This window comes from Melospiza georgiana, chromosome 25, assembly GCF_028018845.1.
Source record: "Melospiza georgiana isolate bMelGeo1 chromosome 25, bMelGeo1.pri, whole genome shotgun sequence".
In the NCBI taxonomy this organism is placed as follows: domain Eukaryota; kingdom Metazoa; phylum Chordata; class Aves; order Passeriformes; family Passerellidae; genus Melospiza; species Melospiza georgiana.
The window spans coordinates 4,246,047-4,264,295 of NC_080454.1; the positions used below are offsets into that span (position 1 = coordinate 4,246,047).

The following is an 18,249-nucleotide window of genomic DNA, read 5'->3' on the forward strand; positions in this document are numbered from 1 at the left end:
GGACCAAATGAGCCCAAGGCCCACCTGGGGGAAGGGCCCAGGAAGACCAAGGGGTATTGAAGGCTGACCACACGGCAAGCACACATCTTGACCCTGAGTCCTCTTGGAATTTCCATCTGAAATGTGCTGGAATCCAGGAGTTGGTAGCTGTGTGTGTGCTCCTCTGTATTTTCTTTTATTACTTTCTCTCTTTCTGTGTTTTCTTTTCCTTCTTCTAATTCCCTCTTCTTGCAAATTTTGAGTAACTTAAAATTGAACACGCTTACAGTTTGTGAAGGTGAAGGGGCCAAGATAATGCTTTGAGAAGTGTTTTGTGTTGATTGAATGTCATATTAAACCTTTTGCCAAAGTTTCTCTGATTTTCTAAAGTTTCCAGTAAAAGCTGTTTTGTTGTTTTGAGCTCCTAAGAATCTTTTGTTGGTATTTCTCCAGTGAGTCCAACTCAGAGTATGCAAAGAATTGTAATTAATTTTAAATTGCTCCTTGAGAGAGTTGTTTAGTGGATGGGAGTCAGGGCTTGTGTGTCCTGCTTGGCAGAGCCCAGGCAGGGCTTTCCCAGCCACATTCCACACTCCATTTCCCAGCTGGAGCCGCTGGTGCCTCTGAGTTGTGCTGCCCCAGCCCCAGGGACGCTCTCCTTGTCTGCCCATTCCCCCACAGTCTCTGGGCAGGGATGGCCTCAGTGGGGGCTGCTGACATCCTCAGCACCTTGGAGGCTGCTGCTGAATTTTCCTGCTGCAGAGGCTTGTTCAGCCTTCAGCTCTTGAGTGCAGGAATTCAGTGTCCCAGGGCTCATTACCATTCAGAACACCTTAACAACCAAAGCCTCTGGGAATAATTTTATTTCAGTTTTCAAATCATCTGTGGTTAATTTGACCCATTTCAGTAGTGTATTCAAGCGGAATATATTCTATTTACAAAGATAATGAGAAAACTTTTTTTAGGTCCTGCTTAGGTTTTTTCTCCGTGTTCATAAACCAATACGTGTGATCTCCAATTGACATTGAATCCAAGTACCTCCTCACCTCCTCATGCAGTTTGAATAGAGATGAAAGTCAAGACCCTTCATGGCTGACAATCAATCAGACTCTGTCCCTACCCCCACCCCACCATTTCCCCCATCCCAGCCCTGGCACTCAGAGCAGCCTTGTGCAAATCTGAGCTCCCTCCAGCCCAGGCTGCACCTGCAGCTTTCAGCTCCTTGGCTCCAACTCCCACCTGCTTTCCTTGGAGAAGGAGCTGCCGAAGACACAGAGAGATGTTCATTTATTATCAGCAACAAAGCAAAGGGAAGGCACAGCTCCATCAAATGCAAAAGTCATTCTTCTCCCTGGCTCTGCCCTGCCCCTGATCCCCACAGCCTGTCCTGTTTCCTTCATCCCTCCTTTACCAGGGACTTTGTGGGAAAAGGGAGCTCTGCTCTGGCTATGGAGGGAGGTCCAGGTGCCACCACTGGAGTGGGAAGCACAGCTCATCAGGTTTGTGTCCTTTTGGGGGCAGGAACTAGTGAGACTCAGAGGCACAGAAAGTGGCCAACAGACCATAGTGGAACAGGACATAATTTAATATCAACCACACTCTTCCCTGAGCTATGTGCAACACCCCAGCAGTATCTGATGAGTCCACCATCCACAAGTGATTTCCGTACCAGAATTATTTAGACAAACATGGTTCTATGATTGATGTAAACAGAATTAAGTTCTTGTATCAGGATGCTCACCTAGAGTGGGTGCAGAGCAGCTCAAACAATTCCTGATTTGGAAAGCTGTCAGTGGTGGATGGAGATGGGAGGTCAGGCTGCTCTTGGTGTTGAGGAAATGCTGAAAGCAGCCTGACTCACTTCATCTCCTCCTGTCCTGGCTGATCTCCCCTCCTTCCCCTTCCACCCATTGGCTTTTGTCTCCCCCCAGGCCCCCCGGTGAAGAGCCTGGCTCTGTGTTCTCCATCCCCTCCTCGCTGGCACTGCCAGGCTGGGATGAGGAGCCCCTCAGCCTTCCCTGCTCCGGGATGGACAAGCCCAGCTCTCTCAGCCTCGGCTCACAGCCCAAGGGCTCCAGCCCCACCTTGGAGGCCCTTCCCAGACCCTGCTCCAGCTGCCAGACATCTTTCCTGCCCTGGGGAACCCAAACCAGGCCCCAGTGACCTGGGTAACCCACGTCCTTGATGTCCTGGTCACACAGCCCTGGCCCCTTCTCCCCATGTCAGGCTCTGGGGTGGATCCTGTGGAACATCCTTTGGTGGAGGCTGTGGCTCCAGGTGGGCTGGGGGGATCCCGGGGGACAGGGACCCTGCTGGGCATGGACAGCATTGGAGTTGTTGGGAGAAACTGTGAGAGGGAGCTGGGGCGGAGTGACCAACCCAGTGACCTGACACAGCCCTGCTGGGATGTCACACAGCCCCTGTGTGATATCACAGCCTGCTCTGTGATGTCAGATATCTGCCCTGTGATGTCACAGCCAACCCTGTGATGTCATTGTCTGCCCTGTGATGTCAGACCTCTGCCCTGTAGTGTCACAGGTGGCTGTATGAAGTTACAGAAGCAGTCTATGATGCCATAGCTTTTCCATGACCTCACATAACCCACTCTGTGATGTCATAGCCCACTCTGTGACCACATGTTACCAGATGTTCAGTTGTCTCCACCAGGTGAGCTGACACCTGGAGCTTGTTCACCACAACCCCAGGAGTATGGAAACTACACAATGCCCATTGTGTGAGAAGGGGAACATGAAGTTCACCAGCCTCAGTGTCCTGCCAGCTCAGCCAGGCCCACTGGAACATTGGGGTCCACGACCACCAGAGAGAGCCCCAGGACAGAAGAACACTTGGATAATGGGGAGAGGAAATGTGTTAACGATTTTGGGGAAATTAATATCATATGTGTGTTTAGTCCAGGACAATCAATGAATATGTGTGTAATATACAGAAAATAAACAGAAACTTTCCTGTACTCAGCCTGCACGGCTTTGGGAGGAGCCATCCCCCGTGCATCCAGCTGAATAAAGAATGCAGCTTCTTAATGCTGCATTGGGGTTAAGGATTTTTCTTTTTTACCAAATTTTGGGTAATGCTCCCACTGCAAAGGAAAGCTCTGTCTGCTGCTGTTCACAAACAGAGAAGGGCTGGTGGCAAATGTGGGGGTCAGAGGCTGCCTGGAGCACAGTGACCATGAAATAATCAAGTTTTCAATGTTCTCTGAAAGAAGGAGGGGCAGCAAGAAAACTTCCACACTGGAATTAGGAAGGGCAGACTTTGGCCTGTTTAGGATGCCAATTTGGGGAGTACCAAATCAGGTACTGATTTTTTTTAAAGAGAAAGAGCCCTTAAAAACAAAGGGGTCCAGGAAGGATGGACACATTTCAAGGAAGCAATCTTAAGGGGGAAGGAGCAGCCTGTCCCAGTGTGGCAAAAGATGAGCTAGTGAGGAAAATTACTGGCCTGGCTGCCCTTGGAGCTTTTGTGGGAACTCAGGGGAAAAAAGGACTGGCACTGCAGGAAGTGTTTAAGGATGTCGTTAGGTTAAGCAGAAAGAAAAGCTGAGACATGAAAGCTCAATGAGAACTTAACCTGGCAGCTTCTGTAAATAAATACAAAATATTTTTATAAAAAAATTTAAACCAAAGGGAGGGATAAGGAGAACCTCTACTCTTTATTGGATGCAGTGGAGAATATAGTAAGTAAAGATAAGGAAAAGGCAGAGCTACTTAACACCTTCTTTGTCTCAATTTTCAATATATGGACAGGTTTACCTAAGGACAAGTGTTCTCCTGAGCTGGTAGATGGGCACGGGGAGAAGAACAGCCCCCTGTAATCCAGGAGGAAGCAGCTGCTGACCTGCTGAGACACTCAGATGCTCACAGGTGTGTGGGATCAGATGGGATCCATCCTAGTGGGATGAGGGAGATGTGGATGAGCTCCCCAAGCTGCTCTCCATCATTTACCATCAGTGCTGGCTCACCAGGGAGGTCCCAGAGCACTGGAGGTGCCAGTGTGAGCCCATCCCCAAGAAGAGCTGGAAGGAGGAGCTGGAGAACTCCAGGCCTGTCAGCCTGACCTGGGTGCCTGGCAAGGTTACGGAACAGATCACCTTGAGTGCCATCCCAGGGCACCCACAGGATGGCCGAGGGATCAGAGCCAGCCAGCGTGGATTTCTGTTGTGGTGTGCTGTGATGTCCCATTTTGGCCTTCCAGGTCACTTTCCCAGGTGTGCCTATACATCTATCCCTTCCCCCTTGCCCCCATGCTGAGTGAGTCCTGTCAATCAGGCTGAACATTCCAGCAAGGCGTGGTGTGGTTGGTCAAGTTCAAAGGATGCCCCTATGCCCAGAGGTCATTGGCCTGTCTGGGTGTCATCTTCCCCTGAGACCCTGCCCCTCTCACCTGGTTGGTGGCTCACCTGTACCTCCCCTCCCCCTGTCCCTGAGCTTAAAAAGGTGATCAGACCATGCGGCCGTGTTCTGTTGGAGCAGTTGCTCACGTTTGGACCTCTGTAACGATGGAGTAAACCTCTGGACATTAAACCCTCCAGCAGAATCCTCTCCTTTTTCTCTTCACCATCGCCTGAAGCTATTTCTCCTGAGGTGAACGGGGTTCCTAACAAGCCTGGACTTGTTCAGTGCCCAGCTGCAACCACCAGCAAGCCAAGGTATCTCTGGGCTGATACACCGCAGTTGCTGCCTTTGGCCCAGCAGCGAGGGTCAGACTGGCCCAGGCACAATCTTACTGGTAATATTGGGAGCTTTTTTTTCCAATAGATTTCAATATCTGCATTGATGAACTGGATGAGGGGATTGAATCCAGCATAATCAAATTCGCAGATGACACCAAGCTGGGTGTGAGTGTGGATCTGCTGGAGGGTAGGAGGGCTCTGCAGAGGGACCTGGACAGGCCGGATCCAGGGCCCAAATCCAACAAGGCCACGTTTAACAAGTCCAAGTGCTGGGCCCTGCATGTTGGCCACAACAACCCCTGCTGTGCTACAGGCTGGGGACAGAGTGGCTGGAGAGCAGCCAGGCAGAAAGGGACCTGCAGGGACTGATGGACAGCAGGCTGGACATGAGCCAGCAGAGTGGCCAGGTCTGCAAGAAGGCCAATGGCTCCTGGCCTGGCTCAGGAATGGTGTGGCCAGCAGGAGCAGGGCAGGGATTCTTCCTCTGTGCTCAGCACTGCTTGGGCAGCACCTCGAGTGCTGTTTGCAGTTCTGGGACCCCCAATTTAGGAAGGACATGGAGAGGCTGGAGCGTGTCCAGAGAAGGGAAACAAGGCTGGTGAGGGGCCTGCAGCAGAAGAGCTGTGAGGAGTGGCTGAGGGAGCTGGAGTTGTTTGTCCTGGAGAAGAGGAAGCTCAGGGGAGACAAGGCGGTGCCAGGGCACAGGTTGGACTGTATGATCTCCAAGGTCTTTCCCAGCCATGCTGATTCTGTGATTCTCTGAAAGCACCCTTGGAGCAGTTGCAGGAGGAGCCCTGGGCCTCCTCTTCAGAAGCTCCAGCAGCCCAGGTCCCTCAGCTTCTCCTGCCAGCCCCAAAGCCCATCCTGTCAGTCCTGCAGAGCCTCTGCAGCCCCTCCTCAGTGCCCAGAACAGGGAGCCCCAGAGCCAGACACAGCAGCCCAGATGTGCCCCCCTGGCCTGGGGTGCCACTGGCAAGGGAGCAGCACCAGGCACTGCAGGAGCCTGCAGACAATTCCTGCAGCACTTGTAGGATGATCCTGCTCCTCCAGGGACATTCCCATGGTGCCAAGTCAGGAAATGCAATGGGGAGTGGGGCCAGAGAGGAAAGGGCAAACAGGGATGGGCAGTTTGCAGGAGAAGGAAAATGCTCAGGGCAATAGGAAGAAATCTGTATCAGGGACAAGGAGAGAAAGCAAAGGTGAAGCCAAGGAAATGCTCAGGGCAGTTTGGGGGTGGATGCCAGGCAGCCCTGGCTCTGAGCAACAGTGTCTGCAGTGGGACAGGAAACTCTCAGCTGATGGGAACAAACTTTCTGGCTGACTGCAGAGGCCAGGACAAAGCTGAGTGGCTTCCCTGGTGTCCCCCAGCCCTTGCTGGCCCCAGGGGCTGATGGCATTTGTGCTCCCTCAGGTTCATGTCCCCACACCAACAGCATGGGGGTGCTTCCCCTGCTCTGTGCAATGCAAACAGGGGCTGCTGAGCCAGTGCTGCTGTGTGTGTGCCTGCAAGGATGGGGCACCTGTGTGAGCTGGGGGAGAGGCCAGGGCTGCAGAGGAGGGATGTTGTTGGCAGCTCCATCAGGACGCTCTGGGACGCTGCCCTGGGCTGTGCAGCGCACTGGGGATGGACCAGCCCCTGCTCTGCTGCTCCTTCCCATCTGCCCCAGGGCCCTTGCAGAGCCCCAGCCATGCTGTTTGCCCCCAGCCTGCCCACGGCCAGCCTGGGGCTGCTCACGGGGGTTTTCCGTGCTGAGCATTGGCCTGGGTGTGTTCTTGAGACAGCCTGGGCAAGGAGCCTGGAGCCCCCAGGGCCTGGGCTGAGACGTCAGTGCTGCCCCAGCAGTGCCCATGGCCTGTCCCTGCTGCAGCCCCGGCACTGCCACCCCCAGGGCTGTGCCCGGCCCCGAGAGCACTCAGGCCCTGCAGCAACACCAGGGCCACCAGGGCAGCGAGGCAGGGCCACGGCAGCAGCACTGGAAACACCAAGTGCTGCTGTTGGGCCAGCACTGCTCTGCCCCCAGCTCTGCACACAGACATTTCTGCTGCAGCTCCAGAGAAGGCAACAAAAGGGCCTCTCTGCAGAAAACTCTGCTGGCAGAAGCTTTAGTTCATTTAAAGGCACCAAGAGCATAGCCCCTCATTGATACAGTCTGTGGCCACAGGGAAGGTGGAGAGAAACAAAATGAGAAATGGCAGACAGAATGACACGTCTTTGTGGATAGTATGAAAAAAATAAAGCATAGAAAACAAACTTCCACACTGAAGCCAATAGGAAGTATCAAAGATGATTTCATTAGAAGTGATTTGCAGAAATTGGCCATCAGTTTAATGTTCCTGAAAGCATCCAGTCATCAGTCTCCACACTGCAGCCTTGAGCTCCTGGATCCTCAGGCTGTAGATGAGGGGGTTCAGGGCTGGAGGCACCACCGAGTACAGAACTGACAGGGCCAGATCCAGGGATGGGGAGGACATGGAGGGGGGCTTCAGGTAGGCAACTGCTACAGTGCTGACCAACAGAGAGACCACAGCCAGGTGAGGGAGGCAGGTGGAAAAGGCTTTGTGCCTTCCCTGCTCAGAGGGGATCCTCAGCACAGCCCTGAAGATCTGCACATAGGAAAAAACAATGAACACAAAACAGCCAAATCCCAAACAAACACTAACTGCAATGACCCCGAGTTCCCTGAGGTAGGATTTGGAGCAGGAGAGCTTGAGAATCTGGGGGATTTCACAGAAGAACTGGCCCAGGGCATTGCCATGGCACAGGGGCAGGGAAAATGTATTGGTCGTGTGCAGCAGTGAATAGAGAAAGGCAGTGGCCCAGGCAGGTGCTGCCATGTGGGCACAAGCTCTGCTGCCCAGGAGGGTCCCGTAGTGCAGGGGTTTGCATATGGACACGTAGCAGTCGTAGCACATGATGGTCAGCAGGGAAAACTCTGCCGAGATGAAATATCCAAAAAAAAAGACCTGTGCAGCACATCCTGTGTAAGAGATGGTCCTGGTGTTCCAGAGGGAATTGTACATGGCTTTAGGGACAGTGGTGCAGATGAATCCCAGGTCGCTGAGGGCCAGGTTGAGCAGGAAGAAGAACATGGGTGTGTGCAGGTGGTGGCCGCAGGCTATGGCACTGATGATGAGGCTGTTGCCCAGGAGGGCAGCCAGGGAGATGCCCAGCAAGAGGCAGAAGTGCAGGAGCTGCAGCTGCCGCGTGTCTGCCAGTGCCAGCAGGAAGTAGTGGCTGATGGAGCTGCTGTTAGACATTTGCTGGGGATTCACACGGGAACCTGTTCATGGATAAAGGACAGTGGCAAGTCAGGAGAGGCTGCTTTGAGCCAAATCTGGGCCATTCCCTGCAGACTGTCTGTCCTGGTTTAGGGCAAATTTGTTAGAGAATCTGCAAAGGAGGGCCCCTCCAGAAAGCAAACCCACACGGCCCCTCCCCCCCAGCTGGTTCAGGAAGATTTCCTCGGAGAGAAGTGGAAAGAACCTATTTATTTGACTGGCACAGCACCCCCCAGCACACAAAATGCACAATACCAGATGACACCGCTCTGAGAAAGATGACAAAATCAGAAAGTTTCTCCTGGGGGTGGTTGCTCTGTTCTCAGTCCCTCCAGCGCTGGGGCAGCTGCTGCATCCACATGGTGCAAACCCTCGGTGTTCCCAGGTCCCAGTCCAGAGCAGGTTTGAGATGGTCACAGAAACAGGAGAGGAGAAAGAGTCCAGGAAGGAATTTGGACTGTTTAGCTTAACTAGCTAATAAGCAGAGGCCAAAGCAGAGCAGGAGCGAGAGCAGAAAAGGGAGCAAGCAAAGCAGCAAGCCGAAAGCAAGAAGCGAAAACAGCCCTATGTACTGCTCGTCTCTGTGTCCCTGATAAGAGAAACCCAAACAAAACTTTCACTCTTCAGAGACGGTCTTAAAGGCACAGAACATATGAATGGGGATACAAGCATCATAACGTCGCCCCAGGACACTGTCCCACTGGACTCACCCACCCTTGTTCCTGCTCTGGGAAATCCTTCACCCAGGTCCTTGCCTGAGCTCCAGTTGTGCTGGCTGAGTGTGCCAGGAGCAGCCATGTCTGTGCATGGGGGCCCTCAAGGAGCCATCCCTGCCCTACTGCCCTGGGTTTGTGGCCATGGGGCAGACGGACAAGGCTGGATATTCAGGATTTGTCAGGGGAATCACTCAGAATGAAGACACGCTTGGTAGCATCTGCACTCCTAGGTTTTTAGGACATGGGTGGCAGGAGCTGGTTTTAGGAATTGTTTTCCTCCCCACACATCATTTCTGGCTCTCTGAGGTCAGAAATCCCCAGCATTCCTACTGGACTCAGAGTTTGCCACTGCGAGATGAGAGAGGCACAGGATTCCCTGTGGCTGAGGGAAGATGCGGGGCTGGATGGGCTTGTTCCCAGCTGCCCTGGCTTTGCACCTTTGGCTGCAATCAGAGAACAATCACACTCCTGGGTCAGCCTGGGATAAACCAGAGCAGAGGCATCCCTGAATGTCTCACCCTCTCTCAAGGTCTCTGGGCAAGGTCTCAGCACCCCCTTGTCCCAAGGAAAATCACGGCTCCCTTGGCAAACCCAACAGCATTTCCTCAGCTGTGGCACCTCTGCCCTTCCCCGTGGGACATTCAGGGAACTCCCAGAGGCTCTGGCACAGATTTGCACCCAGGAGGGCAGCTCAGAGCTTGGAAGGGCACAGCAAGGAGATCCCTGGCTGTGCCCATGATGGGATCTCAGGGAGGGGGCTCAGCTCATTCCCCTTTCCTATGGACTGCTTTGCCCACAGCCCCACAGGTGCCAGGGAAGCTTGGACACCCCATTCCCATGGACACATCCCTGCCTGGCAGGAATGCCAAGGGCAGTGCCTGACTCAGCTGCTGCAAATGCCAGAGCCTCCCTGAGAGCAGCAGATAATAGTGACAATATCAGGGCAGGGCAGAACCAAGAGAAGATGTTGTGGTGCTGTGCCTGAGAGGGCAGGGCAGAGACAGCCGGGCACTCAGGACAATGTTCCCATGCCCAGCTGTGCCTGGCACCTCCCACACACCAACCGTGCCCTCATCCTGCCCCAACACTGCTCTCTTCAGCCCCCTCTCCTTCCCTGTGCATCTCCCTGGGCCTGGACATTCCCTCCTGAGAGGAGCCTTGTCCCTGCCAGCGCTCACAGAGCCCATCCCAGCCTGTGTGCCCTGGCCGGGGCCCTACAGAAACCTGCCTGTGTGCAGGGCCCTGGCTGGGGCAGGCTCTGTGTGCAGCTGGGCAAGGGCAGCTCAGGAGAGCCCTGCTGGGACCTGCAGAGGTGATGCTGATGAGTGGCTGAGGTGTGGCTGAGGGCCTTTGGGAGGCTCCCAGCAAAAATACTGACCAGCTTAAGTCACAGTTCTGGAGTCTGTGTAAATGTTCAAACATTCCTTTGATGATCCTCTGTGTCCCTTTCAACTCAGAATGTTCTGTGACTCTGGGATTACAATTCCTGTTCTGCTTCTCTCATTCCCGTGTTGTCTATAATCCAAAAAAAAAACCAAAAAAAACCTTGCAGCAGTGTTAGAACAGTAAAGTAAAGTAAAAGCCAGACACTTATTGGAAGCTTCCAGGTGTCCCAGTGGGAAAGGGCACACCCACCTCCCGATTTCAACAATTTATTAAGGTTAATAATTAGGATATTTAACAGGAGCATCCAAAAGGAGATTCAGTTTCCCTAGTTACACACCCCTGGGTCAACCCATTGGAGTAGGTCCAAAGGCTTCTTTGCCTTCACTTTTTATAATGACTGCTCATATTCTGCTCATTCTCAAAACCCAAAATATTCCTATATGTCCAGTTCCTAGAAGACTATATAGTATTTCAGGACTATATAAAAGAATAGGACTATACAGCATTTTAGGAATATATTTAGACAGTCAGGTTATTAAGAGAAAGGTAAGGAAACATACTAGATTTAATTCAGGATTAAAGCTATATAAGAATATAATAGTGGTTTAATACAGTTAAGAGTTTAGTAGAGTTAAGTAAGGATTATAGAATTGTAACTATATAATAGTAATTTAGAGAGCTATGAATATATAAAAATGTAAAAAATACAAAAATCTTTTTGTCACAACCCCAACATTCCCATCTTTCTCCAAGTAGGAAATTGAAAACACTCTCAGGAAAGCTCCTGAACTTTACAGCAATCCCTGGCTTACCTTCTTTGGGAAGTGTCCTCCGGAGCTGTGCCCAGGCTGGTCTGGAGCTGGGAGCAGCCCTGCCCCACCCAGCCCCTCTCAGCAGCAGCCCCTGCCCTGCTCAGGGTGGCTCCTTCCCCCCACAGCTTCTCCCCAGCGCTGGGAGCAGCTGCCAGGGCTGGCTGAGAGCTGTCCCTGGCAGGCAGCAGAGTCACTGCCCCAGCATAGTGCCCTGGGCTGCAGGACCCTGCTCTGCACGACAGCCCTGGGCACCCCTGGCTGCAGCCCCGGCTGCTCAGCCCTGCAGCAGAGCCTGGCAACAGGAGCTGCCTTGGGCTGTGCCTGGGCTGGGGCAGCAGGGAAAGCCAGCCCTGCCCTGGGGCCACAGCCCTGCCCTGGAGCAGCTCTGAGAGTCCTCCTGAAAGGTCCTCAAAGCTGTGGGATGTGCCAGCTCCAGGAGATCCCTGCAGGAACGGCAGCTTCTCTTCCCACAGCCAGGGAATGACTGCTTCAAACCTGGGCTGATTTCTGCTCTAGTGAGCCCTGAGTGAGCTCTGCTCTGTGCTCCCAGCCCAGGCTGAGTTTAACCCCTCTGTGCTGTGCCCGGGGTGGCTGCAGGCAGTGCCCCAGCCCTGCTGGGCTGGGCACAGGAGCTGCTCCTGGGCAGAGCTGTCTCTCTGCAGCACTGCCCTTGCCAGGAGCTGCCTCTGTGCCAGGAGCCTCTGTGCAGGTTTTTCAAAGGACTTTGGGTTTGGCTTTTGCCTTGGAGTCTCTGACAGGTTTGTGCAATCATGGCCTACAATTACTGCTGTAATTAGTCCCTGAAGAGGCTTTGTCAGTAACAACACTCAGTGGGCTCATTTATGCTTCAGGGTACTTGAGTTTTTTCAAAGTACTTGATGTTTCCCTTTTGATACATACTCTGTGAGAGGTTTTACAATCATGGCCCCAATTATCTGGTTTAAAGAGTCCCTTGAGAGCTTTGCACTGACACTCAGTAGGGCTCATTAGCACTTTGTGACACTCAAGGTTTTTAAGGTACTTTATGGATTTAAGTATAATTTTAGGTACTTTTATGGATTTTTCTTCCGACACTGAGTCTCTGAGACCTTTTTGTGCCATCCTGGCCTCCAATTCTCCTGTCCAAGGAGTCCATGACGATCCTGTGTTGGGTATCTTCCCCCTTTTCTCTTGTACAACAAAGATGGAACTGAAAGAATTTTGTAAGACTTTCTAAAAGCATCCAAACAAAAATGGGACAATTAACAACACAACAACAACCACTAAGAGAATGAATAGTCCTGTTTTAGATAGACATCATCCAACCCTTTAGTCCTCAGGATTGGAAGAGTTTATTGAACCAATCTTTGTTTTCCACTTGAAGCTTCTTCAACCCTTCCTTCAGTACCTGAATGCTCTTGTGGATTGACTCGCTGTGGATGGAGAGGTTCATGCAACACATGCCCTCAGAGTCTACACAGCCATGCCCATGGGCCCAGAGTAAAAACTCTATCGCTGTTCTGCAAGGTGGCATGTTTGATGGTGTCTATGTCTGAGAGCAGGCCACTCAATGTGCGGGAGTAGCATTGCTTTGCGTACTTAACAGGTACCCAAGATGGTCTGATTGTCCTAAAGCTTTAGCTGCAGCCACCCAAGGTAGTCCACATTTGGGATGCTCCCATCCAATACCTGGATTAAAGCTTTCAAAGCCATCTCTTTGATATCATCCAATACTTCTCTAGGGATACCTGCCTCTTGCTCATCTGGTAGGCTGTGTTGTCCTTCTCCAGCTAGATGGTTGATTCCGCTCTTGCCTCATTATTAGCATAGTCGCTATTAATTGATTTAGTAACCACTTCCATCCTCCTTTTCAAAGGGTGTATTCTGTAGGTGACAAAAACATGGTCATAATATATTTTAAATCATAGGGAGTTATGATGTGCTGTAAACATGGGCCTCATTAGGCCATTAAAACAAGGGAAGTCCTTCCTATGGTCTGTAGCTGCCCTACACAGATCCTTGATTTCCCCTCAAACCAATGGCTGATACCTGGGATTCTGCCCCCTTCTTTCATAACATACGGGGGGCAATGAGGGGTTTTGAGACTGTTTGCCAGTCTCCTTCCTTAACTGCTTATTTCCAGATCATTTCCCAGGGATCTTCTGGGGTTAAAGGGGCAAGGTGGCTCTGGGGAATCCAAACTTTTTTTTAAGGAGGAAGAATAACTTGGAGGAGAAACATTTGGATTAGAAATAGTGTGACAGTTGGGCTTAGTATCTGTGACCATGGGGTCATATTGTTGCCGGAGGGTGGGGCGAAGGGCACTGCCATTTTGTCAGGTGTTGGGGAGGAAGGGCCTTGATTTAGGATGGCAAACAACTAGGCTGGCATTCTGGAGGCATGTCCCAGGGTGGAGGTGGAATGATTGACCGTGGGGGTGTGACCCACAGTTGTGGGGGTGGAGTCTGGAGGTTTGTTCAGGCGGAAGAGAAGGTTGTGGTAGCAGGAAATGGAGGAGCCAAGATGGAGGAAGGATGGTTGGGCTCTCGAGCCACGTTCAGGCTCCTTCCATCTTAACTCTCCAGGGCATAATACTCCAAGAGAGCATGGCCATCACCATCTTGGACCATCATGGAAAGTCTGATAAAGGCAGGTTTGGGGTGAGGTCCCGAGTTCGGAGTGACCAATGGATTGAGTTTTCAACACACTGCTGGCTGGTGAAGGGTCTCAAGGGTGGTGTGGATGATGGGGAGTATGTGGGATGCAATGGAGTCCCCTTTGATCAAAAGGTAGTACAATTTAGCTTCCACTTAGTCTCAAAATTCAGTGGTATGGATTTCGACACCAGAGGTGTCTGGAAATTTTTTAATGATCCACCTCGTGATTGATTTTTATTCATTCTTTGAAAATATTTCATCATGACCAGTGAGAATTAAAGCATCCATATACACTCTTTTCTACTGTGGACATATGGCTGGCCATTTTTCTTTCTTTGCCTTATGGAGAAGAGCCACCACAACACCTCAAATTATTTATGGGACATGGGTGCATACTGTAAAAACACAATGGCAAAAAGGGCAATAAATATCTTGCATTTCCCCAAACCCACCTGCAATCTTATGCAGGTGAAACCATCGTCGTCCCTGCCGGTCCTGGGCAAGGTCCCTTGAAGCAACGATGAATCCGCCGGACCCGGCACAATCTAAAATTCCCGGGAGCACTGGGCCTATCCATCAGCTAACCCCAGCTGACATGACTGACACAGGGATCCCTGAATGTCATGGTCCCTGTTTGGGCACCAAATGTCCCAATGAGGGTGGCTGTGACAAACATCTCTGGCTCCCTGAGTTCAGGGTGAGTGTGGCAAAAATGAAAAGAAGCAGGATCAATGGAGTTGTTTAAAAGGAACTTTAATAACAGGGTGAAAAATAATAAACATGGAGAAATCCAGCACAGTACAAGGGGCAGGATCCTAAAACCTGAGACAAAGGGGAAGCAACAACATAGATACTTGGGGCTAGAAAACTAGAACAATAATCATATAGAAGAAATAAGTAACCAATAAACCAATAAGGGAGTAGAACTTGGACAACTTAGCATAACAACACTAAAGGCTTATGGGGGATTTCTCAAGCTCACTCTAAGTTAAAAGAATGATTCCTAAGACTTGAAACTCACGTCCAGTTCTTCCAGGGTAAAATCTGTCTGACTCTGAATTACAGCCGGGCTAACTCCCACATTGCTGATTTGTACTGGCCCCCTGGGACCATGCAGCCCAACAGAGCCACAATGATGTCCTTGGTTCCACGAAGCTCCACAGTGTCACAATGGTCCCTTGGATCCATGGTGCTTTGCAGTGTTCCAATGGCTCCTTCATTTCACAAGGCTCTCAAATGTCACATTGGTCTCCATAGGAAGAAAGCTATGGAGCCCCCAGGTTTCAGCAGCTGATGAACGGCAACCACCAGAGGCCAAGGCAAACCTGACCTGTCTGTCCAAGCAGGTTTACTTGGAGCAACCCTTGGATATTCAAAATTGTGAATGTGGAATCCTAATTTAGAACATTTGTGCCTGGAGAAGGATGATTTTTTCCATACAAAGAAAAGCTAAGAGCCCTTTCAAGTATTCGGAAAATAGGTGAATGCTGGCACTATGGAGTTAAAGACCAGCCAGACCTGTCTGTCCTGGCACCTTTAGTCTGGCAGCAATCCTTCCATACAACGAAATTTGGAGGTGGAATCCAAATTTTGGCCATGGACGCCTGGAAAAAATGGACAGTTCTTTTCCACCAAAAGAAAAGCCCAGGGCCCTAGTGTTTCAGGGGCAGATGGGAGTGGCCTTCCACATTCCAAGGTCAGCCAGACCTGTCAGATGACCCCTGGGAGACCAAGGCAGTCATACCTATTTCATGTTCCCTTGCTTCCAGAGGGCCCTGCAGTGTCACAGTGGCTCCTTGCTTCCATGATGCCCTCAGGTGTCATAATGGCCCCTTGGTTACATGAGTCCTTAAGGATCTTAATGGTACCTATGGTTCCACAAGGCCCCACAGTGTCCTAATGGTCTTTGGGTGCCATGAAGCCCCTCTTTATCACCATGGCCCCTTGGTTCTATTGGGGCCCAGTAGTGCAACAATGATCCTCTTATTTCCACAAGTTCCTATAATGTCACAATGGCCCCTTCCTTCCATGAGCCCCTGCAGGATCGCAATGGCCCTTTGGTTCCATGGGGCCCCACAGTGTCACAATGGTCTCCATGATTCCATGGGGCCTTGCAATGCTCTCCACAGATCCACGGTGCCCTGCAGGATCACAACAGCCCTTTGGCTCCACAAAGCCCTGCTGCTTCACACTGGCCCCTTGGGACCATGCGGCCCACCAGACCCACAATGATGTCCTTGGTTCCATGAGGCCCCACAGTGTCACAATGGTTCATTGCATCCATGGTACTCTGCAGTGTCACTATGATGCCCTGCATTTCACAAGGCTCCCGAGTGTCACAATGGTCTCCATGGCTCCTCAAGACCCCACAGTGTCACAGTGGCCCCTTGGATCCATGGCACTCACAGTGTCACAATGATCTTCTTGGTTCCACAGGTTCCTACAGTGTAACAATGCCCTTTGGCTCCACAACATGCTGCAGTGTCACAATGGACTATAGGAAGGAAACAAGTGAGCCCCAGTGGTGCAGGGTCAGATGAGAGGCAGTCACCAGAGGCCAAGGCTGGCAAGACTTGACTGTATTGGTAGATTTTTTTGGAGAGTAACCCTTGAATATAGGGAATTTTAGAGGTAGAATCCTAATTTTGGCCATGTGAGCCTAGACAAGAAAGAGAGTTCTTTTCCACAGGAAGGAAAGCACAGAGCCCCAGTGCTTCACGGTCAAATGGGAAGTGGCCCTTGGCATGTCAAATTCAGTGGGACCTGTCACACAGTCCCCAGGAGGCCAAACCAGGCAAACCTGTTCCATGTTCCCTTTTTTTAAATGCTTCCCCACACTGTCACAACGGTCTCCTTGATTCCACGAAGTCTTGCAGTGTCACAATGGCTTCTTGGTTTCACGAGCCCCAACAGAGTCACAGGGTTCCCTTGGCTCCATGCGGCCCCGCTGTGTCACAACAGCTCCTTGTTTCTATGGACCTCAGTGTTTGATTACTGACCCTTGCGCCCATAGGGCCCCTGAGTTGAACAATGATCTCCTTGATTCCATAAGGTTCCGTAGTGTCTTTGGACCTGCATTGTCACAAGTGACTCATGGCTCCATGAAGTTCCATATTGTCACTCGGGTTGCTGTCATAGGCTGCATGAGATCGATGTCCCGAGATACCTTGGGATGTTTGGAATACCTGTGTGTGGCCAGGGCCGGGTCAGGCTTTGGTTCGTGGTGGGACAGAGCCCCGCCCCTTGTCCTGGCCTGGCAGAGCTGTCAATCACACAGCAGATGCTGTGCCAACCCCAGTCTGATTGGCTGAGCTGTCAATCAATGAAACAGTAACAGCTGGTGCCTACCCTGACTCTGATTGGACAAGCAATGGGCAGTCCCACCCCAGGGGCGGGCCCATGAAGGCCCAGGGTGTTAAAAGCCAGAGCACAAGACCAGCCCATGGTCTGGATCCTGCCTTCTCCAGGGGTTCTTCCATTGGTGACGCTGGAGCCCAAGCAGTTGGTACCTATGTGAGTTTCTTTCTATAGATCTTCTGTCTTTCTGATGTTCTCTATTTCTTCTCCTTCAAATCCTACTTACCTGGAACATTTTTGGGTAACTAAGCATCTTAAGGGTTAAGGGTTTTTAGGTTAAACCCTTTGCCAAATTTCCTTGACTGTCCATATTTTGCCAGTAAAATTTGGTGTCATTTTGACCTCTTAGCTCAGCTGATTAGAGCATGGTGCTGGTATCACCGAGGCTGTGGGTTCAATCCCTTTGTGGGCCATTCACTTAAGAGCTGGACTTGATGGTCCTCGTGGGTCCCATCCTACCAAGAATGTTATTTGCATCTGCCCATGCTGAGAATATCTGGTTGGTGTTTCTCCTGTGCACCAAACTCAAGGAAAGGAAGCTTTGGTTATCCCCAGCATTTCAGTGTTCTGGGGTGTTCCAGCCCTGCAGGCTGACAATGGCCTCTTGTTTCCATGAGTCCTCACAGTGTCCCACTGGCCCCTTGGTTCCATGGGGATCTGCAGTGTCACACACATTTATGACATTTGTCCTTGCTGTCCTTCACATCACCCTGGCCCACAAACAGCCCCAAGGCAACCATGAGGGACAGGCCCTGCTGTCCCAGGCTGGGCTCAGGGTTTGGCCTTTCTGCTTCCCCCAACCAGCCCAGGCCTTGCTCAGCATTGCAGTTCCCTGCTCAGAGCCTTTGGCTCCCTGCAGTCCTGGCCTCAAGGATCTGCTCTCACCAGTCCCTGGGGAGCCTTTGGCACTCTCTGCCTTCAGTGGGACCCAGTGATGCTCCAAGGCACTTGGAGTTTTGCTTCTGACTCCTTGAGCAGCTTCTTCATCCTTCTCTCAGTGCCTAAGGGTCCTGGACTCAGCCCCAAATCTACTGTGGGGATCATCAAAACACAGAAAGCCCTCAGGAGCTCTTTTCCTTCCTTCCTGCCTGCTTCCCTCCCTCCTTCCTTTCCTCCCTCCCTTCCTCCCTTCTTTCTATCCAGGGCTTTTGCAGCTGATTGGAGTCAGTTTGGAGTTCTGTTAAGGAGAAAGATTTCAAAATGCACCTCATACTTTTTTTCTTTAATCAAGTGAGTATTTTTTATTTTCTAGATCAGGGAAGAGCTGATAGAAGTATTCCCCAGGTGATCCTAATGCTGAATGTCTCCTTAGGAGGTCTGGGCCCAGAGAAGAACAAGCCCCTGGAGGGCTGACCCGGTTTGGACAAGCTGCTCCTCACCCCCAACCTCACCAT

At 51.4% G+C, this 18,249-nt stretch overlaps 1 protein-coding gene across 1 annotated transcript; it reads right to left on the minus strand.

Annotated features, from left to right (window-relative positions):
• Nucleotides 1–262: 262 nt before the first annotated feature.
• Nucleotides 263–7,927, minus strand: LOC131093350 (olfactory receptor 14J1-like). The gene is made up of 2 exons (XM_058040504.1): nt 7,017–7,927; nt 263–314 (listed from the first exon to the last, which is right to left on the minus strand). The coding sequence occupies exons 1-2, from the start codon at nt 7,925–7,927 to the stop codon at nt 263–265; spliced, it is 963 nt and encodes a 320-aa protein (XP_057896487.1).
• Between the last annotated feature and the right edge of the window lie 10,322 nt (nt 7,928–18,249).